This window comes from Physeter macrocephalus, chromosome 17 (assembly GCF_002837175.3).
Source record: "Physeter macrocephalus isolate SW-GA chromosome 17, ASM283717v5, whole genome shotgun sequence".
Taxonomy (NCBI): domain Eukaryota; kingdom Metazoa; phylum Chordata; class Mammalia; order Artiodactyla; family Physeteridae; genus Physeter; species Physeter macrocephalus.
In genome coordinates this window covers 21,264,280-21,292,055 of record NC_041230.1, presented here as the reverse complement: position 1 = coordinate 21,292,055, position 27,776 = coordinate 21,264,280, and the positions used below count along the sequence as shown (strand labels likewise).

The 27,776-nt window shown below is 41.0% G+C and overlaps 1 protein-coding gene across 2 annotated transcripts in view; it reads left to right on the top strand.

Moving 5' to 3' along the window:
* The window catches only part of N4BP1 (NEDD4 binding protein 1), a 46,257-nt gene extending 20,286 nt beyond the window's left edge, over positions 1-25,971 (top strand). The window contains exons 2-8 of one of the 2 annotated variants that reach the window (XM_055078960.1): positions 2,886-2,922; positions 8,044-9,737; positions 16,981-17,111; positions 18,682-18,778; positions 20,919-21,026; positions 22,740-22,847; positions 24,668-25,971. In XM_055078960.1, the coding sequence (XP_054934935.1) occupies positions 2,902-2,922; positions 8,044-9,737; positions 16,981-17,111; positions 18,682-18,778; positions 20,919-21,026; positions 22,740-22,847; positions 24,668-25,025 (2,517 nt within the window). In that variant the 5' untranslated portion in view covers positions 2,886-2,901 and the 3' untranslated portion in view covers positions 25,026-25,971. The remainder of the gene's footprint in view (positions 1-2,885; positions 2,923-8,043; positions 9,738-16,980; positions 17,112-18,681; positions 18,779-20,918; positions 21,027-22,739; positions 22,848-24,667) is intronic. The other variant, XM_024124980.2, reaches the window with a different exon arrangement.
* Positions 25,972-27,776: the final 1,805 nt, after the last annotated feature.

The window sequence follows — 27,776 nt, the reverse complement described above, 5'->3', positions numbered from 1 at the left end:
TCCCGTCCTACCCCTAGTCTCTTCATGACATTTTTTTTTCCTTAGATTCCATATATATGTGTTAGCATACGGTATTTGTTTTTCTCCTTCTGACTTACTTAACTCTGTATGACAGACTCCAGGTCCATCCACCTCACTACAAATAACTCAGTTTCGTTTCTTTTTATGGTATTTTTAAATTTTTTTTAAGATCAATTAATTAATTAATTTTTGGCTGCGTCAGGTCTTAGTTGCAGTACATAGGATCTTTCGTTGCAGCGTGAGGGCTCTTCATTGTGGCACACGGGCTTCTCTCTAGTTGTGGAGTGCAGGTTTTCTCTTCTCTAGTTGTGGCATGCAGGCTCTAGGGTGTGTGGGCTCTGTATTTGTGGTGCGTGGGCTCTGTAGTTTGCAACATGCAGGCTCTCTAGTTAAGGCGTGCGAGCTTAGTAGTTGTGGCGTGAGGGCTTAGTTGCCGTGCGGCATGTGGGATCTTAGTTCCCTGACGAGGGCTCGAACCCAAATCCCCTGCACTGGAAGGCGGATTGTTTACCACTGGACCACCAGGGAAGTCCCTGAACTCAGTTTTTAAATGGAGATGACAGAGGAGTCAATGAACTTGAATATAGAACATGGAAGTTATCTAATCTGAACAAGGTGAGTAGAGGAGAAAGTGTGCTAAAAAAAATATTTGGAGAAATAATAGCTGAAGACTTCCCAAGTTTGGCAGAAAATGTAAACATAATGATTCAAGAAGCTGTGAACTCAAGCATAATAAACTCAAAGAATTCCACACCAAACATGTCATAACCACACTGCTGAAAACTGAAGACACATTAAAAATCATGAAAGCATCAAGACAAAGACACAGTTCAGGGAACAGCAACTACAATGAGTACAGATTTCTCATCAGAAACCATGGAGACCAGAGAAGTGACACAATATTATTTAAGTGGTGAAAGAAAAGGACTGTTAACCAAGAATTTTCTGTCAAGTGAAATGAAAGTGAAATAAAACATGGTAAAGCATTCTCAGTTGAAGAAAACACTAAAATCATTGCCAGTAGCCTGCTGGAAAAGAATTGCTGAAGGAAGTTCTTTAGACAGAAATGATATACTATATCTGGGTAAATACAATAGATTACTTTCTCCTGTTGAGTTCTTTAAAGTGAGTTAATGGTTGAAAGTAAAATTTATGACATCATCTGATAGGATTTCAAATGTATGTACGTGGAATTGATGAGATAGCTGTAACATACAAGAGAGCAGGGAGGGTAGAGACTGAGGGTAAAGGAACCCATATGATGGTGGTGTTCTAAAATTTATACCCACAGGAGTTTAAGTTATGGAGGTGACTGAGTGATGGCACGGAGAAGTCAATGCCATTGAAAGAAGATATTGATCACTTAACATTTCCCAAGACAAGAAGGCATGCCTCACCTTGCAGGGCCATCAGGTTTTTGGCAGGAGGCAGAAGCAGGAGTAAGGGGAAAGGCATAGCAGGGTAAACAGGGCAGGATTGGCTACTTTGGATAATCCCTGCCAGCTTTGGGGCATAGGGGCTGTCCTTAGTTGTTTGGTACCTGGTCCTGGCTTGATACAGGGCTTGATTTGTGAATTAGATAAGGAGAAGGGGTGGGGGCACAGCACTGTACTCGAAAGGCATGCCCTAAGCAGGCTGGCCACAACTCCTAGGAATTAGCTAGCTGGGTGGGTAAGTCTCTCCCCAGGTCTGAAAGGCCTCCCAAGATGTCAAAGCATCGTAAGATATAGAAAATAAAAAACATGAATAGTATGGGTGGTGAGGTTTATACATTCCTATTGAAATGATAGACTATTGATTTTAAGTGGACTGTGAAAATTAAGTATGTAATTGATTGCATGACTACTTTAAAAACTACATAAAGAGATACAGTAAAAAGCAGTAAATTACATTGTAATACTAAAAAATGTTTGCATAATGCACAAGAAGGCCAGATAGGGAAAAAAGGAATTAAAAATAGGGAAGAGGCAGAAAACAAACAAATGATAGACTTAAATCCAAACTTACCAATACTTTCATTAAAATTAAACAGTCTAAACACACCAATTTAAGAGAGATTATCAGAATGGATTTAAAAAACAACCAAACTGTGTGGTGTCTTCAAGAGACTTATTTCAAATAATATAATGATATAGGTAAGTTAAAATTAAAAGGAGGGGAAAATATACCGTGTAAATATTAACCAAAAGGAAGCTGGAGTGGCAATATTACTGTCAGACAAAATAGCCTTCAGAGCAAAGAGAGGGTCAATTTACTGAGAAGACATAACATTGCTAAATGTGTATATTCCTAATAATAGAGCTGCAAAATAGTTAAAACAAAAACGGGTAGAACTGAAAGGAGAAATTGACATATCTACAGTAACAGTTGGAGGCTTCAACATGTTTCTCTTAACAGTTGATAGAACCATGAGACAGAAAATCCGCAAGGATATAAGAGAACTCAACACCACCAACCAACCAGGTTCTAATTGATGTTTGTAGAACACTCTGCCCAGCAACAGCAGAATACACATTCTTTTCAATGCCCACGGAATGCATATCATGATAGATCATAACCTGGGCATAAAACAAATCTCAACAAATTCAAAAGAACTGAAATCATATAGAGTGTGTTCTCTGACCACAAAGGAATCAAACTAGAAATCAGTAACGGAAAGATAACAAGAAAATATCCAAATACTTGGAAACTCAACAACAGACCTCTGAATATTAGATAATTGGAATAGAAATTTTAAAATACATTGAGCTGAAGGAAAATGAAAATAATATATATCAGAATTTGTGAGATGTAGCTAAAGCGGTGCTGAAAGAGAAATATTTAAAAATTTTTAAAATATATTTATTTATTTTTGGCTGTATTAGGTCTTCGGTGCTGCGCATGGGCTTTTCTCTAGTTGCGGTGAGCAGCGGCTACTCTTCGTTTTGGTGTGTGGGCTTCTTATTGCGGTGGCTTCTCTTTGTTGCGGAGCATGGGCTCTAGGCGCATGGGCTTCAGTAGCTGTGGCACGCGGGCTCAGTAGTTGTGGCTCGCGGGCTCTAGAGCACAGGCTCAGTAGTTGTGGCGCACGGGCTAAGTTGCTCTATGGCATGTGGGATCTTCCTGGACCAGGGATTGAACCCGTGTCCCCTGCATTGGCAGGCAGATTCCTAACCACTGCGCCACCAGGGAAGTCCCCTGAAAGAGAAATTTATAGCACATATTACATTAAAAAAGAAGAAAAGTCTCAAATCAATAATCTAAGCTTTCACCTCTAGGAACTAGAAAAAGATGAGTAAAATAAACTCAAAGTAAGCGAAAGGAAGGAAATAAAGAGCAGAGGTCACTGAAGTTGAAAATACAGAAATAATAAACTCGATGAAACCACAAGCTTGTTCTTTAGGGAAAAAAGTGAAATTGACAAACTTCAGCAACACTGAAGAAGACATCAATTACTAATAATCAGGATGTCAGCTACAGACCCTGCAGACATCAAAAAGATAAGGAAATCCTACAACTTTACACATGTAAATTTGAAAACTTAGATGAAATTAGCCAATTCCTCAAAAAGTGCAGACTACCATAACTTACCCAATATGAAACAGATAATTTGAATAGACCTACAGCTGTTAGGGAAATTGAATTAATAGTTTTAAAATTCTCAAATCACAGCAAGATCCTTTTTGACTCACCTCCTAGAGAAATTGAAATAAAAACAAAAATAAACAAATGGGACCTAATGAAATTTAAAAGCTTTTGCATGGCAAAGGAAACCATAAACAAGACAAAAAGGCAACCCTCAGAATGGGAGAAAATGTTTGCAAATGAAGCAACTGACAAAGGATTAATCTCCAAAATATACAAGCAGCTCATGCACCTCAATATCAAAAAAACAAAAAACCCAATCCAAAAATGGGCGGAAGACCTAAACAGACATTTCTTCAAAGAAGACATACAGATTGCCAACAAACACATGAAAGGATGCTCAGCATCACTAATCATTAGAGAAAGGCAAATCAAAACCACAACGAGGTATCACCTCACACTCACCTCACACCGGTCAGAATGGCCATCATCAAAAAATCTACAAACAATAAATGCTGGAGAGGGTAATGCAGATTGATACAGCCACTTTGGAGAACAGTATGGAGGTTCCTTAAAAAACTAAAAATAGAACTACCATATGACCCAGCAGTCCCACTACTGGGCATATACCCTGAGAAAACCATAATTCAAAAAGAGTCCTGTACCACAATGATCATTGCAGCACTATTTAGAATAGCCAGGACATGGAAGCAACCTAAGTGTCCATCGACAGATGAATGGATAAAGAAGATGTGGCACATATATACAATGGAATATTACTCAGCCATAAAAAGAAATGAAATTGAGTTATTTGTAGTGAGGTGGATGGACCTAGAGTCTGTCATACAGAGTGAAGCAAGTCAGTAAGAGAAAAACAAATACCACATGCTAACACATATATATGGAATCTAAAAAAAAAGGTTCTGAAGAACTTAGGGGCAGGACAGGAATAAAGACGCAGACGTAGGGAATGGACTTGAGGACACGGGGAGGGGGAATGGTAAGCTGGGACAAAGTGAGAGAGTAGCTTTGAGATATATACACTAGCAAATGTAAAATAGATAGCTAGTGGGAAGCAGCCGCATAGCACAGGGAGATCAGCTCCATGTTTTGTGACTACCTAGAGGGGTGGGATAGGAAGGGTGGGAGGGAGACGCAAGAGGGAGGAGATATGGGGATATATGTATATGTAGAGCTGGTTCACTTTGTTATACAGCAGGAACTAACACAACATTGTAAAGCAGGTATACTCCAATAAAGATGTTAAAAAAAAATAAAATTCTCATAAAAGGGACTTCCCTGGTGGTCCAGTGGTTAAGACTTTGCGCTCCCAATGCAGGGGGCCTGGGTTCGATCCCTGGTCGGGGAAACTAGATCCCGCATGCTGCAGTGAAGCTCCCGCGTGCGACAATAAAGACCCTATGTGCTGCAACTGAGACTCGGCACAGCCAAATAAATATTTTTTTTTTAAATTCTCATAAAAGAAATCGCTGAGCCAAGCTGTTTCACTGGAGAAGTCTACAAAGTGTTTTTAAAAGAGTTAACACCAATTCTGTACAATCTCTTCTAGAAAATACAAGGGTAGAGAACACTCCTATATTCATTTGTAATCAGTATTTTCCCGATGCTAAAACCAGACAAGGCAGTACAAAATATAGCAAATAGAGTCCATCGATGTATTAAAAAAATTATACATCATGACCAAGTGGTGATTATTCCAGGGATGGAAGGCTGGTTAAATATTGAAAAATCAGTTAATGTAATCTATTATACTAACAGGCTGAAGAAATGAAATCATACATGATTATATCAATTGATTTAGTAAGGCATTTAACAAGTTTCAACACTCATGTTTCATGTTCATGCTCCTAGAAAAGTAGGAGTATAGGGTAACTTCCTTAATTTGATAAAGAATATCTACAAAAAGTTTAACTTAATGGTGAAAGATTGAATGTTTTCTCCAAAGACTGAACAAAAGCAAGCATGTCAGCTCACCACTGTTTTTCAGCACAGTGCTGGAAGTTCTACCAGTACAATAAGGCAAGAAAGTAAAAAGCATATAGATGAGAAAAAAACAAAAGGAAATGACATAATTGCATAGAAAATCCCAGGGTATCTAGAAGAAAAAAATCCTAGAATTAGAAATACGATCAGCAGGGTCACAGGATATATGATCAATATACAAAAATCAATTGTATTTCTATTTATTAGCAATGAACACATAGGAACCAAAATTAAAATGCAGTGCCATGTTCAGTTGCTCAAAAAAATGAAATACTTGGGCATAAACCTCATAAAACTTGTATAGGACTCAAAACGTGTATGCTCAAAACTATAAAACAGTGATGAAAGAAAGCAAAGATCTGGAGAAATGGAGAGACATACCATGTTCATGTATCAGAAGAGTCGGCAGATGTCATTTGTCCTGACATCAATGTGCAAGTTTATCAGAATTGCTAAATAAGATTATGCTAAAATTTGATATGGAGAGGCAAAGAAGCTAGAATGCTAAAAATTTTTTAAAGAAGAATAAAGTGGGAGCAGTCATTGTCCAATTTTAAGACATTAGATAATTATAGTAGTCAAGGCTGTGGTATTGGTGAAGGGATAAATTCGTAAGTTGATGGGACAGAATAGGAAACCTAGATATAGACCCATACAAGTTTGGCCAACTGATTTTTGACAACAGGCAAAAGCAATTCAATAGAGAAAAGATAGTCTTTTCAGGAAATGATGCTAGAGCAACTGGATATCCATAAGCAAAAAATGAACCTCGAACGAAGCCTCGCATTTGATAACAAAAATGAACTCAAAATGGATTATAGATTTAAATGTAAAACTTTTAGATGCTAACACGCGAGAAATCTTTGGGACCTAAGTTGGTGAAGAAAAAACCAATAAATGGGCTTCCTTAAAATCAAAAACTTTTTCTGTCACAAAAGAGGATGAAAAGACAAACTATAGATTAGGAGAAAATATTTGCAAGCCACTTAACTTGACAAAGGATTCATTCATACCACCAAGCCCATAGATACTCCACATTTATCCAAAAGAACATAAGAGAGTAAAGAACTCATGACTGAGCATTATTATACTGCATGGGTTGAGCTTTTCCCCTTGATGTTTTCCTTGTATTTCTGGTGTTTCATCTCCTTGTAGGAATCTGGTAGTTCAAAGTGTGTAAACAAGGAATATGTACACATTTGTTTATAAATTCTAGTGGAGGACATGTGGCCATTATAACAGCAAGTGTACATAGTAGGTGCAAGTTTGTAAAGCCTCATTGTAACCAGTTGCACAGGTTGAACTTTTTAAAATAGCACCATTTTGGAATTTGCCATTCTGATTTTAGTGTGAAGTATAGATCAGATATCACCAGGCTCATTTCTTACAGATGTCTGTCCAGAAAGCTCTCACTGATAATTTGAAGTAAGTGTTTATTATTTAGTAAGCACGTGTGAGACACTATTGTCAGAACTTTACATTTATTATTTCTTTGAATTTCCTCAAAACAGCTGAGATTGCACTAGCCTCTCTCTCTTTCACTGTTGCAGAAACTGGGCTCAGAAGGGTTAGGTAACTTGAGCAAGGTCACCAGTTGCATGGCTGGAATTTGAGCCTAGGAACTGGTTCCAGTGCCCAGGTTATTAACAAGTATGCTCCACTGTTGGTGTGAGTGCTTTTTGCACGTTTACTTGGTTCACTCTTCAGCCTCCAGTGGCAGCCTAATTGCTTAAGAACCCAGTTCCCTTTTTTACCTCATTCAGGCCTCTTTCAATACCAAATTTCACTGGAAATCGTAGCTTTATATCTGAGAAAGGCAGTACTATTCAGCATTCTGTGGTTCTTTATATTTAGATCTACATTTAAATAGTCTGGTCTTTCTTGGAAAACAGACGTAAAAGTATATAGGGTATATACATTGTTCCAGCCAGCTAGAAGAATTTTTTTGTTAAACTGATCTTGTTTTTAAATGCATTCAAAAAAATCAGTCTGTTTCATCTGGAAACAATAGTAGCAAAACAAAAGTCAAGGTTTGTTCTGGAGTAAATCATTTGATTTGATTATCTTCTCTCTTAATTATGTCATAGTAGTAATAAATGACTAGTAGCAAGCAAAGATGTTTATTCTTTATAGACATAAATAAATCCAATCTTGTCATTATCCACCGTGCAGCTGGGCAAACTCCTAAGATCACATTGCGAGATACACTATTGAAAATGTTATACATACCTACCTTTTAGACTTAGATGCAAAGTTTTCAGTTCCTCTGAAAACAATTAAGTGACTTACATCTGTTATTTTAAATATTTCAGTTAAAATGTGGTATTTTTTCCAAGGATATTAGCATGCTTTTGACTTTTGTGCAGCTTGATATTTGTAATTTCATGTGTAACATAGTAATGTGCTGTAAGGAGCTTTTGTAAATTGATATAATTTCTTATTTTCTCTTTACAGGAATATATTAAAGGAATCTGTGAACCCGAACTAGAAGAAAGAGAATGTTACCCCAAGGCCATGCACTGCATTTTTGTTGGGGCACAGAGCCTGTTTCTGAAAAGCTTGATTCAGGACACCTGTGCCGATCTCTGCATTCTCGACATCGGTCTTCTTGGCATCAGAGGAAGTGCCGAAGCTGTGGTCATGGCTAGGAGTCACATTCAGCAGTTTGTAAAGCTCTTCGAGAATAATGAGAACCTACCCAACAGCCAAAAAGAATCAGAGGTAAAAAGGGAATTTAAACAATTTGTTGAAGCTCGTGCAGACAGTTACACAATGGACTTGCTGATTTTACCCACTTCCTTGAAAAAAGAACTTTTGGCACTCACCCAAGGTGAGGAGAATCTATTTGAAACAGCAGATGATGATGTAATTGAAATTACAGATTCTAAACAAACAGAGTTTACACAGAATGCTGCCACAGGGCTGAATATTTCCAGAGATGAAATTGTTTTGCAGGAAGAGGCAAGAAATAAAGCTGGGACTCCTGTTTCTGAGCTTACAAAACAAATGGACACAGTCTTTTCTAGTTCACAAGATGTACTTTTTGTTCCGATAAATGGTGTAATGCCAGATGAAGAGGCGCTTTCCAAAGACAGAGTTTGTCACAAAAGGAGGTTTTCTGATTCTGAAGAAAGGCATACCAAGAAACAGTTTTCTTTGGAAAATGTTCAAGAGGGAGAGCTTTTACGTGATGGTAAGACATTAGCTGGAAGTGTAATCATTGACCTATCTGATTCTTCTACTGATGCCGAAAATTTAAGTCCAGATGTAAAAGACACTACTGAGGAAATGGAATACAACATCCTTGTAAACTTTTTTAAAACCATGGGCTATTCCCAAGAAATTGTAGAAAAGGTCATTAGGGAGTATGGGCCATCTACTGAACCATTATTACTCTTGGAGGAAATTGAAAAGGAAAATAAAAGATTCCAAGAAGACAGAGAATTTCCACCTGGTACTGTGTATCCAGAGACCAACAGAACCAAAAATAAAGGTGTTTGTGGCAGCATAAATGAGCTTACGGCAGATTCCACTCCAAAGAAAACACAGACTCACACACAGCAAAATATGGTAGAAAATTTTTCTCAGTTACCATTCAAAGTAGAATCGAAATCATGTACCTCAAATTGCAAAATTAATACTTTCAGAACAGTGCCAATAGAACAGAAACAAGAAATCTGGAGTTCAAATCAGAACTACATTTGTAATATAGACCTTGAAACTGATGGCCTTTTACCCTCTCTAGCCCCTTCAAGTCCCAAAGAAATTGTCAATTTTGTTTCAAGAGGAGCTTCAAGTCACCAGCCCAGAGTTCCAGTTTTTCCTGAAAATGGTGTGCGGCAGCAAGCAGAACCCTTGCTTCCAAATAATATGAAGTCTGCCTGTGAAAACCGCTCGAGGTGTTGTACCTCTCCTCAGTCTAAGCCAAATTGTCCACCCCTTTCTCCACCAATGCCGCTGCCCCAGCTGTTACCTTCAGTTACTGATGCAAGGTTGGCAGGACCTTCTGAGCATATCGATTCCTCAGTTACTGGGGTTCAAAGATTTCGAGATACTCTGAAAGTGCCCTACAAGCTGGAATTAAAAAATGAACCAGGGAGGATGGATTTGAAGCACATTGTTATAGATGGGAGCAATGTTGCAATTACGTAAGTCCACTCTCTTCAAATTATAGTTTTCAATAGGCCTCTTAGCCATGTCTCAGAATTGCATGTGTTTGTAGGAACTATCCTGTGCGTCTGTGTAGTTGACCTATAGCCTTACCTGACAAAAAGTAAGAAGAAAACAGCTGATTGGGAAAGTTTTGTTATTCCATCCTCTGGCATGGTATAAACTCTTTCTTCACTCTGCTGAACCTGTATTTCTGAGAGCAAGGAATGATAGAAAACTTAACCTTTTCACATTGCATTTCCCAGTGATAAGCAGTAAAGAGACTTTTAAATCCTTAGATTCTTAATGCCATGAACACCATTAGGTTTTGAATACGAGGATGAAGCTTAAGACAAAAAAGGTATTTTTTTCTTTTTATGTACAGCATGCCAGGTCTTTAGCCATGTATGTGCAGGGATGATAGGAGTGATGTACTTCTGTTATACTTTTGTTGATAGAGTGATAGCAATTTCCTTTCTGATTCTTCAGTTTGAGCTTCTTTATGGGCCTCTGCTCCTACTAAAAGTTTGTATATTTGTTTTTAGTAAAAGGAGTTAAATGATCGTTTCTATTTAGCCTGTCTTGGAACCCTCTTAGGATTCTGATTTTATACTTCCAGTGTGGGATTGGATTTGTTCTCTAAGGGGCAGTTTGATATAGTGACTAAGGAGAGTTTGGGGGTCAGAGAGTCTCCACCTCACTGTGGGGCAGCTGTTTGACATCAGGCAGGTTTCGGCCTCCTGAGTTTCACTTGGCTACAGCCTTTTGCCCCGTCCTAAAGGACATCTTTATCGCGCCATTTCAACAACTGCTAGGTAGTCTCCCTCCGGTTTTCAAAACCAGTCACTCCACTGATTTTGAAGAAGTCTTCAAGGTTTAGCATTTAAGTAGCTGCAGTTCAAGAAAAGGGGCATGGAAGGTTGGCAGGACCTTCTGACATGGAATGAAGTCGTTGAAATACAATTGGCCCTTTAACGATGGACATTGGACATGGAATGAAGTCGTTGAAATACAATTGGCCCTTTAACGATGTGGGGTTAGGGGGCACCTACGGTCTGCCCAGGCAAAATAACTTTACCATTCGGCCCTCCATAAAGCTGTTCTGCGTCCTCGGATCATACAGTACTGTAGTATTTACTACTGGAAAAAATAATCCACGTTTAAGTGGACCTTGAAGTTCAAACCTTGTGTTGTTCAACGGTCAGCTGTACTTTTCTGAATTGCTGAATGTTTATGTGACCTCTTTCCTAGGAGTTCTAAAAGATCAGTTAATCCCCTGATTTTTCAGGAATACTTGATAAAATTGAAAAATAAAGTGAGTTTTATTGTTAAAATACACATTTATTATGTATTATGTATATTTTTGTTGATTTTTTTTTGTTAGAATTTTCAAAGAAATTCACAAGAAGATAATAGGATGAATTCCGTGTTGGTTTCATTTGGGATTCCCATGTGCCCATCACGTACATGGCCCGTCTTGTTTCATCATTTCAAACATTGTTTCACCTATACCCCCACCTGCTGCCTTTCACCCATTTTGAAGGAATTCTCAGATATTTCATTTCCATCGATAAATATTTTAGTATCTATTTTTTAAAATACCAGGGATTCTTTTGATTTTTATTTTTTTGAATGGTGCTGTACTTTGCTGTCAAAAAAAGAAGAAAATGCCAGCATTTCATATGTCAAAGTTTGAATATAGGCAGTAAAAATGTGTAATATACTTGTCTTCATTTCCAAATAATACTGTTTATTGTCATTTCACTTTGTTTTCTTGGCAGTTCTTTTGGGGGAAACCCAGCAAATGACCCACAGCTGCATAGCATTATCTAAGTAAAAATGTAAAGTGCAATTTCAGTCACTCACAGTCCAAGCCCCACAGTAGTTCCTTGTTACAATTTCTTGAGCCAAATGATGATATAAAATTTAGGTCACGATTATGAGTAATATTAATCCTTTCTCATTTTTCTGTGTGTGGAGAGATTTCCCAAATCGGTGTTCAAAGACTAAGAAATGCAAATTAAGGTAGAATGAGCAGTGATAATGACACTTTTAAAAAACCTTTGTGGGGCTTCCCTGGTGGCGCAGCGGTTGCGCGTCCGCCTGCCGATGCAGGGGAACTGGGTTCGCGCCCGGTCTGGGAGGATCCCACATGCCGCGGAGCGGCTGGGCCCGTGAGCCATGGCCGCTGAGCCTGCGCGTCCGGAGCCTGTCCTCCGCAACGGGAAGGGCCGCAGCAGAGGGAGGCCCGCATACCACAAAAAAAAAAAAAAAAAAACCTTTGTGTGGTAACTAGTATATTTCTCAAAGGGGTTGCTATTGGAATTTAGAGTGGCACTGACAGGGTATTTTGCATATCTAGTCCCTCCTACTTTGCCCGTACTGCCCCCCGGCCATTGTGACACCCCAAAACAGTGTCACATATTTCCTAACACCCTTCAGTACAGTACTATTTCTTTTGAAAACCGCTGAATTAGTGCACTAAGGGAAACCACAAGCTGATTATTTGAGAGAGGATTTCGATTTTCTTTGAATTCAGAGGTGTTTCAACTTAAAAACAACTCTTTTACAAAGAATGTATTATCCTAAGAAGACAGACTTATACTTAATTTGATGTAGATTGATCTGAAAATATCAGTAATTAACTCTTATTCTGGGAGGAAACTTTAATTGGTACAGGGTTTTATTTTGGGGTGATGGAAATGTTTTGGAATAAGATATAAATGGTGGTTGCACAATATTGTGAATGTACTAAATGCCACTGAATTGTTCACTTTAAAATGATTATGTTATGTGAATTTCACCTTAATTTTTTTAAGTCAGAAAAAAATCATTCTAAATCAACTGCTTCAATATTATATGTGAATTATAGACTATAAATTCCATAAAAGAAGCGATGCGTGTCTGTTCTGTTCCCTGAACTCACCCCAAGGTCCATGGTGCCTGGCACTTAGTAGCCACTCAGTGACGATGGGTTGAATGAATCAATGAATTAAAGACTAAGAAAGATTAGGATTGTTTGAATGATTTTTCACCACCCATTTATATTGCTATTCCAATTGCTATTCTAGTAATCAGTTTGGATTACATTTCAACAAATATTTGGAGTCTTTTTTTAAAATAAATTATTTTATTTTTATTTATTTTTGGCTGCGTTGGGTCTTTGTTGCTGCGTACGGGCTTTCTCTAGTTGCGGCGAGCAGAGGCTACTCTTAGTTGCATTGCATGGGCTTCTGCTGTGGCTTCTCTTGTTGCGGAGCATGGGTTCCAGGCACGCGGGCTTCAGTACTTGCCGCATGTGGGCTCAGTAGTTGTGGCTTGCAGGCTCTAGAGTGCAGGCTCAGTAGTTGTGGCGCATGGGCTTAGTTGCTCCGTGGCATGTGGGATCTTCCCGGATCAGGGCTCGAACCCGTGTCCCCTGCATTGGCAGGTGGATTCTTATCCACTGCGCCACCAGGGAAGCCTCCAAATATTTGGAATCTTAAAACAAACACTTGTTATGTGTCAGGTGCTCAACTTTATCTTTTAAAATATCGTCTTCACACCAGTTTTGTGAAGTAAAAATTAATCTGTAGTGTATATAATATGGCCTAAAAATCTTGTCCAAGATTATGCAGATATGAGATTTGGGCCCATGATATTACTCTCCAGAGCCATCACACACCCTTTCTCTTCCCACAGAAGCTGAGGTTGAATTTTTAGGCCTTGGCAACATTGGATACATAAGTCTTGAGTTGTTCAGGCACTGCTGAGTAAACCTCACTAATTTGACCCAGCTAGTGGAGGAAGTAGTTAAAAAGGAAATTTGAGTTCTTAAGCAATAGGTTTGAACCCCACCTTAGAGCCATTCAGGCCCACCCATCCCTGGGTTTCTGCAAAGCCTTGTTTATTTGTCTGTCCAGCGTGGTGTCTGCAGTTTATAACACACCGTGTGAAATTGCAAAATACCCTACTTAATGCTGCTGATTATGCATATCTCTACTGGGTTTTCCCATTTGTCACCATGAGTGAGTCAAACGATGAGTAAATGGAAATTGTTTGTGGTGTATGGCTAGGCATCACCATGGAGGCCAGATAACACTTGGTCTCTCTCAGTCTGAAACTTCAGCATAAGAGCACCTGACTTATCTGTGTAGATAATTTTCCATGTAGATGAGGTTTGTCCCTTCACTTGCCTCTACATTTTAACCATTTTTCATGCTAGTCTTTCTATATCAGGGTTCCATGGCTGTTTTTATCAAGTGGAAGCTATAGAAAGGGATTATTCTTTCCTGGGTAACTCAAAGGGTTTCTCACTCTTTTCCCACACTGCCTTGTCTTGGTTCTGTGATGGCCATGAGTGTTTATCAGGTATTTATTACCCATCTCCTCTCTGCTTTGGACCCTCTTTCTAGTTGACTGTCTGCTACAGTATGGAAAGTAACCAGATATTATAAGTTGTTCCCAAGTTTATGGAAACAGGAGTTTAAATCTCCCTTGAGAGCCTGCACATCTGACTTCTCAGGCTTAATATCTGTTAATTCTATGTTTGGATCTGGGAACCCCAGAGCTTTGGCCTTCACAGAGGTAGAGAGGTGTTATTGTATGTATACCCTTTGTCTCTGAGTCAGAAAAGACCACTGGTCTGAGTTTACCTGTCAGCAAGTTGCTCTGGTTTGATTGCAGGGAGGCTAGGAGACAGCACATTTTTTGCCTGGTCAGGGTGTGAGAGTAAAAGTAGGCAAGGTCAAGGACACTTTGTATTATTTTAAGGTCAGTAATTTGGCTCCACTTGATTTTGTTTCTGTTGTTTTATGGATTAGTCCATTTGTTCTCTACCAGAATTTTGAACTGCTATTTATTCCTAAAACAGCCCTAGAGATTTTTCAGGGTATTAAAAGTGATTTGATCTTATCACTTGAGGGTAACTAACCCTTTGGAAATTTGTTTTAGTGCTAATGTTTCTAGAAACTCCACTGTCCCCCTCTAAGCTTGTGAGGGGTCCAGGGCAGCAGAATTTTAGCTACTGTCATTTCCCTCCTTTTCCTTAGTGACCCAAGGTAATGGACTGGGGACTTTATTTCCACCCAGTTTCTACTGTTTCCATCAACAGAAGCATTTAAGGAAAAGAGGAGAAAAAGAGTTCATACACATTTGTGTCTAATGAATAAACTAAGAAGGCACTTTATAAGCTTTTTTAGTGCATTTATCTCAAGGGTAAGACCCCCTGTACAAAAACTACCCCCCCTCCGCCCCAGTAATAAATGTCATATTGCTACATTCTTGCCATAGTTAAATGCTTTTATATAAATAAACCACTGCTAAGTTATTTCATCAAGAATGGGTTTGTTTACTTGCATACGTTTTCTGGGGTATAGCTGATGCCGGTGCAGTCTCTTATTTATGGTTCACTGAGAAGAGAGTGGGCTTTAGCCTCTAAAAGGAGGCATTTCTGAGCCACTCTTCTGGACGTTAGATGTTTCTTACAGGTCCAGCCCACTCCTGCTCCATGAGAATGTAGATTTAGTTGGGGACAGTACCACTGGGGGGTAGTTGAAAGGGCACTGGCCCAGGAGTGAGGACACGTCAGTCTAATCCCGGCTCATCCACCTTCTGACAGTGCAAGCTGGGCAAGTGGCTCTGTCTCTCAAGAGGTGTTTCATTCTTTTTATCTCTAACATGACTTTAAATGCATTCCTAAGTTCTGTGGTTCTGGTGCACAGTACAAGATAGCAAGTCAGAGAAAAGAAGAGGGATGGTTGAGGGCCTGTGTCTAGAGACAGCTTCATAGAAGAGAGACTGGCCTTGGGTCCTGAGGGCATTCGGGGAGGAGGTTTAAGAGATAAGAAAAAGCTCAGAACCCAGAAGAGTCAAATGGCAAGACCACCTGGCCAGAATCCAGAGTGTGATGACGGATGGTGGTGGAAGCCGAAGGTATGCTTTGGCCAGAGCCCATCTGACTAGTCAGGTGTGGAGGCACCCTGGAAGCCAGGCACTGGATTTGTGTAGAAGAATGGTGCTGTAGAAGGCCCTGAGCAGAATCAGAGACTGCGTGGCTGCATTTCAGAGTCAGTCTGACTGGAGTCAGTGCAGGTGGGTTAGAATTAGCAGAGCCTGGGGGTGACTTGGGACACTTTGTGCCTGAGGAGGCAGAGCTCCAAGTGAAGGAAGTACCTGCCAAGTGGTTTTGAGATGTGAGAAGACAGGACTGAAGATGCAGAATTTACTGTCATTGCATCATAGGCGATCATTGAAGCAGTGAGGACAGATCATGCTAATCTCAACTGTAACATCACAGGGATTTCTCCCTTTTTCTAATACTCATGGGTAGACAAACGGATTACCACCTGCAAAATTTCAACTTTTAAAAACACTTTTTAAATAAAACCTTTACTTAACTGCTGGAGAATAAATTTTAAATATTTTTCTTCTTTTCTTTTGAAATTTGTTACCAGGTTTTGGGGTGGGGAACAGTTTTTAATCCTCTATACCAGGGGTTACAAGTTAGGGGCCAAATCTGGCCACCACCTGTTTTTATAAACATGGAATTTAGCTATACCCCTTTACTTAGGGTTGACAGTTCCGTGGCGCAGCAGACAGTGCCTGGCCTTTTGCAGAAAAAGTGTGCTCAATCATGTTCAGTACTGTCCCGTGTTTATTTTCCGCCTGCTTTCTGCTTCCTTCAACAAAATCACGGCCACGGCCCCCGGGTAGTTTCACTTGAGCTTTGCCCTCAACTTGTTTCCTGGAAGCTGTAAACTGAGTCACTTTCACAGTTCTCCAGAAAGGGGATGCAGCCCTCCCGGAGCCACAGGCATTCGCGAAGCCTTTGGAAGTTGTGGTGGTGAGGACCATGTCATGGAATAGTTCTGATCACAGCTGCTTCTGCTTCAGCAACAAATTCCTTCATGAAATTCATAGAACATTCTTAGAGGCCCGTGGACTAAGGCTCTCTAGAATGGGCTCCTTATCTGAAAACAAAAATAAAAGGTGTAATAAACAAGTATTGCCCTGAAGCTAAAAATGCCTTCTACCATAAAAGCACACTCAATTAAATCAGCTGAATAAAATACAACAGAAATCACAGAGCTATTAAGAATCCTACCTCCTATCATGGGTTCTCTCTTGGCTTGCAGAGCAGCGGACTGTTAAAGGAAATTACTAAATTAAATAATTAATTATTAAATTAAAGTTATCGTGGTGAAAATTAACATACTTTAAACATGCTTTAAACTGAAATAAATTTTACTTTTTCTCATATAGCCATGGTCTGAAAAAGTTCTTTTCTTGTCGTGGAATTGCGATTGCGGTTGAGTATTTTTGGAAGCTTGGCAACAGAAACATCACTGTATTTGTCCCGCAGTGGAGAACAAGGCGTGATCCTAATGTCACAGGTGAGGCAAACTGATTTTTCCAGATTACCAATTAGGTATTTAATGAGTTGGCTTGTAATTGCAACACACACTACTTAGAATAGAGTCATGTGCAGCAGCTTTAAAAACAAAACTGTAAATTCGTTGCACCCAGTAAAAAAAAAGTCAGTTGAAGAGTGTTACAGCATAAGAAATACTTGGGGGAAGGTTGGAAAGTTAAATAGCTGTTTATATAGAAAGTTATATTAGACTTCATTATATATCACAAAAATTTTCTTTGACTTTCTAAAAAGTTGATTAAATATGTCTTGCTAGTAGGCTGGGTTTCTTCCTCTTTAAACAGTATTTTTGAAAATGGCTGTTTGATAAATTTGGAACCCTCAAAGAGAATGTCTTTTTAGCAGTCTGTTTAATAGCTTAATATAAGTCATTTATGTTAATTGTATGGTACTGCATGGCCGACCTGCAGGCCACACACAAAAGATTTGAACTTATTATAGATCCTTAAATATTCCAGAGAAGCTTAAAGTTTTTCTGTTTCTTGGGTCGTAATAGGAAAACCAGTGAAAGGGCTATGCCAGGCAGCTTAACACATCAGATTACCTGGAAACAAAAGGTAGATTGGGAAGAGGAAGCGTGAGAACAGGACTCACCCAACACATTTACAACGGGAAGTAAAACTTCGTCACTGTTGAGGTGGAAGTGGTAAAACCACATTTCCCAAGTATCCCAACTTGCCTCACTCAGGGGAATGTATGGATCCTAACAGGAGGTACTTGAGAAATGAGGCAGATCCACTCTTTTCAGTTATTTTTGCAGTAACATCCCTGTAAGAGTCTTGTAAGCCTTATGTGCTGTGCATTTCTAGAATCATAAAGACACCATGTTTGGGCATTTCAGCTTAAGTCAGTGGTGAGTACCATCGTAGGAAATGTGGTGTGTGGGGATCTTAGATTCTGAGCTTTTAGCTTCATTTTTGCCCATTACTCGTTTGTGGCTTTGGCCCTCCTTTATCCTCTGTCACAGCCCACTCCCATGAAAATCAGTAAATGTTTGTACAGATGACAGAGAGAGGTTAGATGGGATGCCAGCCAGAGGGAGATTTGACAAACTCCTGGAATAGGGACCAAGCAGGCCTTTCTTGGGATCGGGACAGAGCAGTTTGTCTGCTTCTACTGCCATCACTCTTCCGTTCCCAGCCCTGCCCTCCCTCCCAGGGACTCTTGCCCTTACTCTCTTTGTCCTCTACTGCTTGTAATGTGGCTGTGAAAAAGTTCTTAATGGTAAGATCCATTAAATACAGGTTTATGGTTTACTCTTCTTAATTTAAGAAGCAAATGAGTTGAACAGTTTTAAGTTTAAAAAATAGCTAAAGTCAGTTTTTATGTTATATTTGTCTTAGTATATGTCTTGCTTGATTTTTTTTTTTTTTTCCTTCCCAGTAAGTTGGTAAAATTTAGTCTTCTTGAGTCAATAGAAAAAAGGTTTCCCACAACTCCCCAGGTGAAACATTGGGGAGTGCTTTCATTTATTTAAGTATCTGGGAAGATAGCCTTTTTCTGAATGTGTATTCAACTTATTCCATGAACAGAACAGCACTTCTTAACCCAGCTCCAGGAGCTCGGAATATTATCTTTAACTCCTGCACGGATGGTCTTTGGAGAAAGAATTGCTTCTCATGATGACAGGTATGAAAGGCTGGTTTCCTTTCTAAAGTGGGTGTGGGGTGGTGAGGAGCCAACCACCTGCTCCACCGGACGGTGGACACACTTGACTCGGGTTTGAGAATTTTAACATTTATGGTCATTAAGGTTATACATTCAGTGATCTTTGCTGTACGGTTTAGGGAGATTACCAAAGAAGCTGTTGAGTTAGAATTTTTAATAAAACATGACTGAGAATCTGTAAGTAAAAGCAGATATTGAGTTTGTAGTCTTTTTTGATACTTCCTAAAAGTAATGTTTGTCTTGTCTTAGTGTGGCAGCCTCAGGAGTGGTTTTCAAACATTTCTCTGTCTCCTCCTGGTTATACTTGGCCAGTGACTTAGTCTGTCACTGTGATGCCTGAGCCCTCAGTATTTCTTCCACATGATAGAACATGGTCTCAGCTGCCCCTCGTGTTACAGGGATAAGCTGCATTTCTTAGGTTGTTACATTGCTCAGAGAGCAGGTGCTGAGATGACAAGTGTCTGGGAACCTAAACAGTGGCTGCCTGTTCTTTCCTCTCCTGCCCTCACCCTCTTTCTTCTCTCTGGCCTCTAGCACTTAAGCCCCCTAGTGGTTTAGCCTCAGCGTTCTCCCACAGCGCTCCCGCACATTGAAGACAGTGCTTAGCTTGTAACCCAAGGTAGTGAGTGACGGTCAGATGGGTGAGAGATGAAAAGAGAGGCTTAGCAGGGGAAGGGGACTTGGGGTGACAGCGGACATTCAGCAGAACGGCCAAAGGGCCTTCTCACTGACAGCCCCTTACCCTTCACCAGGCTGGTATGAGAGACCAGATCTGATGGGGAGAGTCAGGGGTGGCATGAAGAAGAGTGTGGGAGGAGGCACCTTTGGGCCGGGGCGTAGGTGAGAAGGTACTGGGAGAGTGGGATGGAGGGCCCACCCTTGCTCCAGCTCTAAGATACGGGGTAGGGACCATGGAGTGCTCAGGTGAAAAGGCAGGTTGGACCGCCAGGCTCGTGAAGAACCTTCAGATGCTCTAACGCTGCAGCTTCATTCTCACACCAGCAGAAATTGAATGCATATGCAAGTGTGTAGGCTAGGCTTTTGCTTAATTTATATGGCTCTCTGGGTTTTTAGCAGATGTGAATATGTGTCCTGATTCACAGTACATGCACAGAAGCCCTTACTACCTATTTTTGTTAATACGTCTGGGCAGATATTACCACTTACAGTTCATGCCAGTTAGAAATAATTTAAGATACTTACTAATAAATCCAAAATGCGAAATCATATTTACTTACCAAGGTTTCCTAAGATTTCTGAAACTAATGAGGCTTGTTTTTTAATCTTCTTTTAAGTACTCACTACTTTTAATAAAAGCAGTTGTTTGCACCTTTAATTCTAGTAGTGATTCTCTTATTTTATTGTTTCATTATCTTTGTCTATATTGCCTCAGGCAAATGCGGTTATCCTGACTAGGAGATAAAACTCATATTATCCTCACAAATCTCTCATTAAGAGGGCTTGAACATGAATAATCTCCAACAATGAAATAGAATTCTCCTTAATATTTAATTCTTAAACTTTCTGATTACCATGTATCTTTTCATAATTTGCATTTGAGTGGATCTATAACTTGGACTAAACTGAATGGCAGTTCTGGACATCTCTTCTTAAGTCAGAGCAGAAAATGTGAATTTAGGCATTAAAAAAAAAAATTGCAAGGCCGACTGTGTCAAGCAGCTAATCTTAGAACCAAAGTACCGTAGCTTAGCAACTAAAAACCTAACAGTGATTTCACAGGCTTGTCAACTCTTATTCATTCTCTGCTCTAGTCCTCATGCATTATCTTATTACCACCCTTTACTGATAATACAACTTCTCTAGAAAGATGTATAAATTACGGTTGAGATTATTTTGAAAAAGAGTTAGATTGTATGAAAACCAGATCTTCATTTATAATTATTCTAGTAATTTCAGATGTTCAGTATTTCAGATTGATCTTCAGTTGACAAGGGCTTAACTTTCTGCTTCCCAGCCTTGGTCAAATTCTTTGGTGATTTTCCTGTGAAGAGGAAATCCTTTTGTTTTCTTATAACACAGCTTCTCTGAGCCAGGGATGCCTGCCTGCTTGCCCGTTTTAACCACTCTTATATTACCATAGGTTTCTACTACACTTAGCGGACAAAACTGGTGGCATAATTGTAACAAATGATAACTTCAGAGAATTTGTGACTGAGTCAGCCTCTTGGAGAGAAATAATTACAAAAAGGTAATATTTTCTTCTTTGTCTTTGGTCAGAGATGTCTTTTGTTGTTTATTATTTGTTTTGCGTCCACCTTGGAAGCAGTGTAGGGGACCTAAAGTATCATAAGACTATGCTCCCAGTCCACAGGATGGCTGGCCCTTCTCAGTAAGTGGGAGGACTCAACACAAAGCAGTAGCTCCAGCAGGTGATGTGTGAGCATGCTCTCGTGCCCACAGGTGTCTTCTGTAGATCAGTTTTCCCTGGCGGGAGGCAAGAGGCACATCTTTGTGGCACAGTTAACTCTCTGTTAACTGTGATGGAGCAGAAACGGCCACCTAATTTCACCTTGCCCTGATGCCGAGGGATACTTATACTTGAGCGAGTCATTGGGCCTCCTGACTTTACTCAATTATGAAATATGCAGGTTGGGGTTTACTGACAACTATGAGTTCATCAAGAGGGTAGGACCAAAATCAATATGCTGATTGGGTTTTCACTTTTGGGAGAGGAGAGAGTGTTTCTACTTTTTACTGTCTGATGCTTTTCTTGAGCATTTTACCATGATTTTACCAAGTTTAGTCATCTATATTGAAAACATGTTGAATATCATCCGAAATAACAAAGTCAGGAGTTTGCAATCACCACTGTAAGTTTTTTGTTTGTAATGACACTCTGAACATGTTCAGCTGCATTAAGATCAGTGAACACAGGCATCCAGGACTTTCCATTAACAAGCATCGTCTGACAAGTTACTTAACAAAAAGCAATAGTCTTATGGTAGTGCCAGGGATGAGTCATAAATGCCACAAATCTAAAAAACATACGTCAAGGCTGTGAATATCTAGTATAACTATTATATAACTAGTGTAACTACATACTTACCTCTTTACGGGTTTCACAGTTGCCCCTTGTCTGGTATTTATATTTTGTTGAATCATTGGAGGATTTTAGAAAATGATTCTTTGGTTCATCATTTTAGAAAATGATGCCCAGGTGAAAGTTAATTACTATATGCATTTTGACTGTTAAAAAACTGTTGTTGATAGCTGAACTCAGAATTGGTCTTTGACCTGGGTACAGTTGACAAGCCATTAATCTTCCAGTATGTGTTTCTGTTGGATCTGTGCCCTGGGCTCATTGTCACTATTTATTGGACACTCATCTATCTGTGTATGCATGGAAGGTTTAAATGCAGTCAGGACTCAGTCACACACCAACCCATTGCCTTCAGAATTCATAAAACAAGGCAGAAACCAAAGTCCAAGCAGCAAACCAGTCATTTGGACTTTTTTCTTTTTTAAACATTTTTGTAGACTTGATAAATCATCCTCAACTGACCTTCAATTTTCTTTCTTCATACACTGTTTCCCTTTTTTAAAAGAACATCAGTGGGTTTGCTTATGGGCTCATTTATTCAAAAATTAAACCTTGGTTGAGCACCTGTTGTATCCTAAGCACCTGTTGTATCCTAAGACAGTCTTTCAGTCTTATTTTTCAAAGTTACATTGAAAGTCGGGAGACGAAACTGCTTCCCAGGCCCAGATAAAAATGTGAAAGTCTTGCTAAGAAATGTGAGAGCCAATAGGGTAAAAGTTTCTTACTCTGTTGTATTGACCAATATTTGTATCCAAAAGAGAAATGAAAATGGTTTAACTGGGGTGTATTTGTTTTTTGCTTTAGGCAGTTAAGCAGTCTTTTAATTTTTTTCTCCAGCATTAATTGTTCTCCATGTTGTAGATTGCTCCAGTATACCTTTGTGGGGGACATATTTATGGTTCCTGATGATCCTCTGGGAAGAAGTGGACCTCGGTTAGAAGAATTTCTTCGGAAGGAAGTCTTCCTTAGGTATTTCCTTTTCCAGATTGCCTTGCGTTTACAAGTTTGTTTCAGTTCTTTGTGCTTCTGTGCAAGTGCTCTCTCTCTAAAGATTAAAGATGGTGTTTTATTTTTTTAAATAGCCTTAGATTTAGTGCTGGTGAAATATATGCGGAATGTCTCCCAAAGACCAGATCTTCATTTGTGGTCCTTTTGGTTTTAATCCCAGGAGAGGATGGGGAGCCAGATTTTCTGTAGGTCTAAGAAAACAAACCAGATTTTGCCAGTGGTCACTTATTAGTGAATGCTGCTTGGGTTCATTGTGTGTGTCTGAATATCTTTTTTAAGTTCATTTTCCCAAGTCATTTGCTTTGAATATTTTATGCTTATATTAATTTATTTACTATTCAGGAATCACTGCCTGGGGAAGTGTTACTTTCTACCTCACTTAATAGAGAAGCCAGTATTCTGTATTTATCCGAAATTGATTTGATAGCTTAGGTTTTCTTTGTTGTGGATTGGGGTTTTTTGTTTGTTTGTGTTTAAAGACATGTTGCTATTGGTTGTTTCTGTTTTCAGAATTTCAAGTAATGGACGTTGTTAACTAAAGTGTCCTGTGTGCCTAAGTGGCAGATCATATTCCCCAGTGATAGACCTTTTCCCTTTTTTGAAGTAAAACAGGCTACATTTCTGTGTATTTCTCAGCAGTTGTTTGCACAGGGATGCTATGGAGGTCTAAACTGAAAGGAATCAGACGCGCAGCTCCCCCAGCTTTTTAAGGCAGTGAGACTATAGCTGATCCTTTCCATTTATAACAGGATCCTTTGGGGGGACGGGTGGTTCACACAGAGCTGTCTTTTGCACACAAGACCAGCATGATTTCAGCTCCCAGGTCTTGTGAATCATTTTTCTTTTGAGCCTTTGGGTTTCATTACACAGATGAGGACTTAGTTCCCAAAGGTCCTGCTTCTCTACCGACACCAAGAGAACGGCAGCCACTTTTAACACCTGTTGGATGTCCGTATGTCTCATTTTTCTTCCAGAAGTCTGAACTTGGAAATCCTCTGCTAGGCTTTAAGATCTGAGGCCTGTGTGCAAGCATCAAGACCCATGGGTCAAACAATGGAAGGAGAGTTCCAGCTCCTTCTACAGCCTCAGCAGCCTGGCAGCAGGGTCAGTCCTGCCTGCTCACCTAATGGCTCTTCACAAAAGTGTTAACTAATTGAATAAGAAGTTCGTAATAGCTCCTCCCACAGAGGGACTGAGCCTTTGAAGCTGGGAAAAGTGTTCAGTCAGCCCCATTTCTCAGCTGCAAGGCAGAGTCAAGTGGGAGGCTTTTTAACAGTACGGACGCTGTATACACACTCACATGCATTCAAGTTGTGGGCACCAACGTCTCACTCAGACTTGAGGGGCTGGGAGGCAGCCTCTCTGCCCAAAGTGGGTTCCTTTTTCTCAGCCCCATCAGCCAGGCTCCACAGAGAATCAGAACCTGCAGGAGAGTAGGGCCCTGTTTCCAGTTCTTTTGCAAGCTTCCAGGTGATTCTGGCACACCCTGGTTTAGAGCCAAGCAGCTGGATAGGGTCAGTCCTCACAGCAGCAGGCCAGGGAGGTGGAGTCGCTCATGAAGAGCCAGCATTCCCTGTCATGACTGGTCGGGAAGTGGTGTCACTGGCATCCTCACGGGCCCCTCTGTGGACAGCTGCCATCCCTGCCTTGGCTGCAGTCTTCTCTCTTGCCTTCAGAGGCCAGAGAGCAGCTCCTTGAGCCTTGATGTCAGCAGCAGATGTTTAGACAGATTTCTTGTTTATCTCATAACCCAGCTCACCGGGACTTGCTTCCATTCACAGAGATATGCAGCCTCTACTCAATGCCCTGCCAAATGTGGGCATGTTTGACCCCAGCTTCAGAGTCCCTGGCACCCAGGCAGCCAGCACCGGCCACCAGCCTCCAGCCCGGATTCAGGGCACCCCACCCAGCCACTGGCTTCCTCAGCAACCCCGCTTCCCACTTTTGCCAAACCTTCCCAGCATCCAGCAGAATCTGCCCATGCCAGCACAGAGATCTTCTGCGGAAACCAACGAGCTAAGGGAAGCCCTTCTGAAGATCTTCCCTGACTCAGAGCAAAGACTGAAAATCGACCAGATCTTGGCAGCTCATCCGTACATGAAAGACCTGAACGCGCTTTCCGCCATGGTGTTGGACTGAAGGCCGTCGGGAACTGGGGCTCTGGGCTGAAGATGCACTCAAGCTAGTATCTGCACATGGCAGCAGGAAGTGACATAATGTGAAGAAACCAATTTCCCAGTGGAAATGCTGTTGTAGTGTATAGAAAAAAAACAGATGTTTTGTGTATAAAAAAATCTGGGTTTTCAAAACCAGCTTTTTTCTATATATAAATTATGCTGCTATTACAGATTTAACATTTTCTGTAAAAGGAAAGTCTACATTTTCTGCCTGTTCAGAACTGTTTAATAGCAGTTACTCTTGAGTGTACTTACATTTTTATGTTTTTTAAACTATTTTCCTTAACGCTGAAAATATTGACAAATGGATATGATTAGCCTTTCTAAATAAAAAAAGAGTTGCTTTCTTAGGGAAAGCAAGACCTCTTATATTTTCTTGAGATGACTATGTCACATCCGCTAACATGAAGTGTGCTCACCCCTCCCAGCCTCCTCTGCCCTCACCCCTGGAATTAGAGTCCCTGGGAGTTCATTTTGCTCCTCTGGGGTCTTTCATTGGAGCCATTTGTGAGAGTGAACAAGTGGTGCCGCTAGATGGCACCTTGTGCCTAGCCATTGTTAATGACCAGGGCAAAGTTAGACGCACAGAACATCCAGGCCGGAAGAAACTTGAGAGCTCACATAGTCCAGCCCTTCCTCCCTTCCCGCCCTGCAGAAGAGGGAACTGAGGCTCGGAGTGCCCTCTGTCTGGACGCGCCCAAGTCCACAGCCGTGGACCGGATTCCTCGTCCTGGGCTCAGACACACTCATCAGCCAGTCCCTGACTGACTCTAGAAGTCACGTATTAGCTTCTGAAGATACTAGTGGGATGTGAGGAAGTTTAGTGAAGAGCCCCATCATTATAGTAATTTTGTGTCCACAACCTTGGGAGACCTCCCCCTGCCATGTGAAGTTTCTGCAGCTTTGCCCAAAAAATGGTTTTCTATTCTCGAGAATGACCCAAGCCAGTAAATAGCATTAGTAGCTTCTTTGGGGACCCAGAGCCCCATATTTATTTTTCCTGTGTTTGTCTCTCTAGTGTCCTCCTAAGCTGCCCTTCCTGTCTGTGAGTCTTTCCAGAACTGATATCTTAGTATTGTGTTTTCAGTGTTGCCTAAATTCTGTGTCAGTGAAATTCTTTTTCTGGATAATTAATTCCTAACATCTTTATTGTTCTCTGGACCTTCAAAGGGCTTCGTATCTTATACCTGTTCTCTCCCTAGGCTGCTCATGGTCAGTTTCACGTCTGCCTTGTAGATCACATCTCTCCCGGTCCCCAGGAACAGCTGCCGAGGACTCGGTGCTGGTTTGTTCTTCATGGTGAAGGGACTTAGTTGGCCATGAGCAGACCTAGGTGTCTCTCCCTGATGCTCCCTCCAGGTGTGTCTGACCCCCGCATCCCTCGAGGGGTGAGTCCAGAGTCCTCCAGCTGGCCAAACTCGTACTTCAATCATGTTTTCTCTTGGATGCCTTTAAGATGCATCCTACTGTGGAGCTGCTTGTCAGCAAGGGGGCAGTTTGCCCCGAGTCACCCAGCTATGCACGTGGAGGTAGAAGACTCGAGGCAGGCCGGAAGGTGACATTAGTCCCAGCCCCTGTGCCTCAGCTTCACAACGGGCGGTTTTTAAAAACAACAGCAGAGGTGTGAGGGCTGGGTCTTGCAGTGACTCTGACCTTTGGGGTCAGGGTTTTGTCCAGCAGCCTTGCCAATCCAGCACTTCTCCTGTTTCAGAGAAAGACCTAGAGGGCATACCTGGGTTGCCAAGACTTCGCCACAGGTCTTCCTGGAAGGGGGCTGAGCCTCCACTGATGCCAGGTAGAGCTGGCTAGGCCTAGAGGTCAGGAGTTTTCTGGGCTCTAGAAGTGACTTGACCTTTGACCTATGAATTGTGTAAGCCTCTGTGGTCTTAGTATTGTTTCTGAGAGCTCTCCCTGCCCCTTTTCCACTTTCTCGGCTGCAGGAAGGAAGAACGTAGAAGGCCAAGTGGGAGGAGTGTCAGAAAAGCATTACTTAACTTACCTTGGTAAATGAAACAATTCATGGTTCTTTCTGAAATCTGTCAAGTTTAGTTAAATTTAATATTTTACAATTCAGTTTTCAAACCATTATTTAAAAAAGTCATTGCTGGGGCTTCCCTGGTGGCGCAGCGGTTGCGCGTCCGCCTGCCGATGCAGGGGAACCGGCTTCGCGCCCCGGTCCGGGGGGATCCCACATGCCGCGGAGCGGCTGGGCCCGTGAGCCACGGCCGCTGCGCCTGCGCGTCCGGAGCCTGTGCTCCGCGACGGGAGAGGCCGCAGCAGAGGGAGGCCCGCGTACCACCAAAAAAAAAAAAAAAAAAAAAAAAAAAGTCATTGCTTGTTCTCAGGCTCCTCTTAATACTAGGCTCAGTGTTGATGCTATAAAATATTTCTTGATGGTCTACCTCCCATGGAAGAGTTCTAAACTACCTTGGGAGTGTCAGCAGTGCTTCCTGTAACTCCTTGGGGCTGTAGGGGGCTGTCGTGTGCGGTGGCTCTGCATCCCGTATTCCATGGCATTCCATGGAATGAATGAAGTAGGTGGCAGGGCAGGGGATGCCACCCTCATTCAGTAGACTGGTGTCTGATGCTCAGAGAGGTTGTCCAGGGTTAAAGAATAAGTAGGTGGTAATGCTGAGTGATTCCTGGGCCTGCATCCTTCCCCAGGCCCCGGGCTGCCGCCTCTGGGAGAAGAAAGACTGGTTTGACCTTTCTG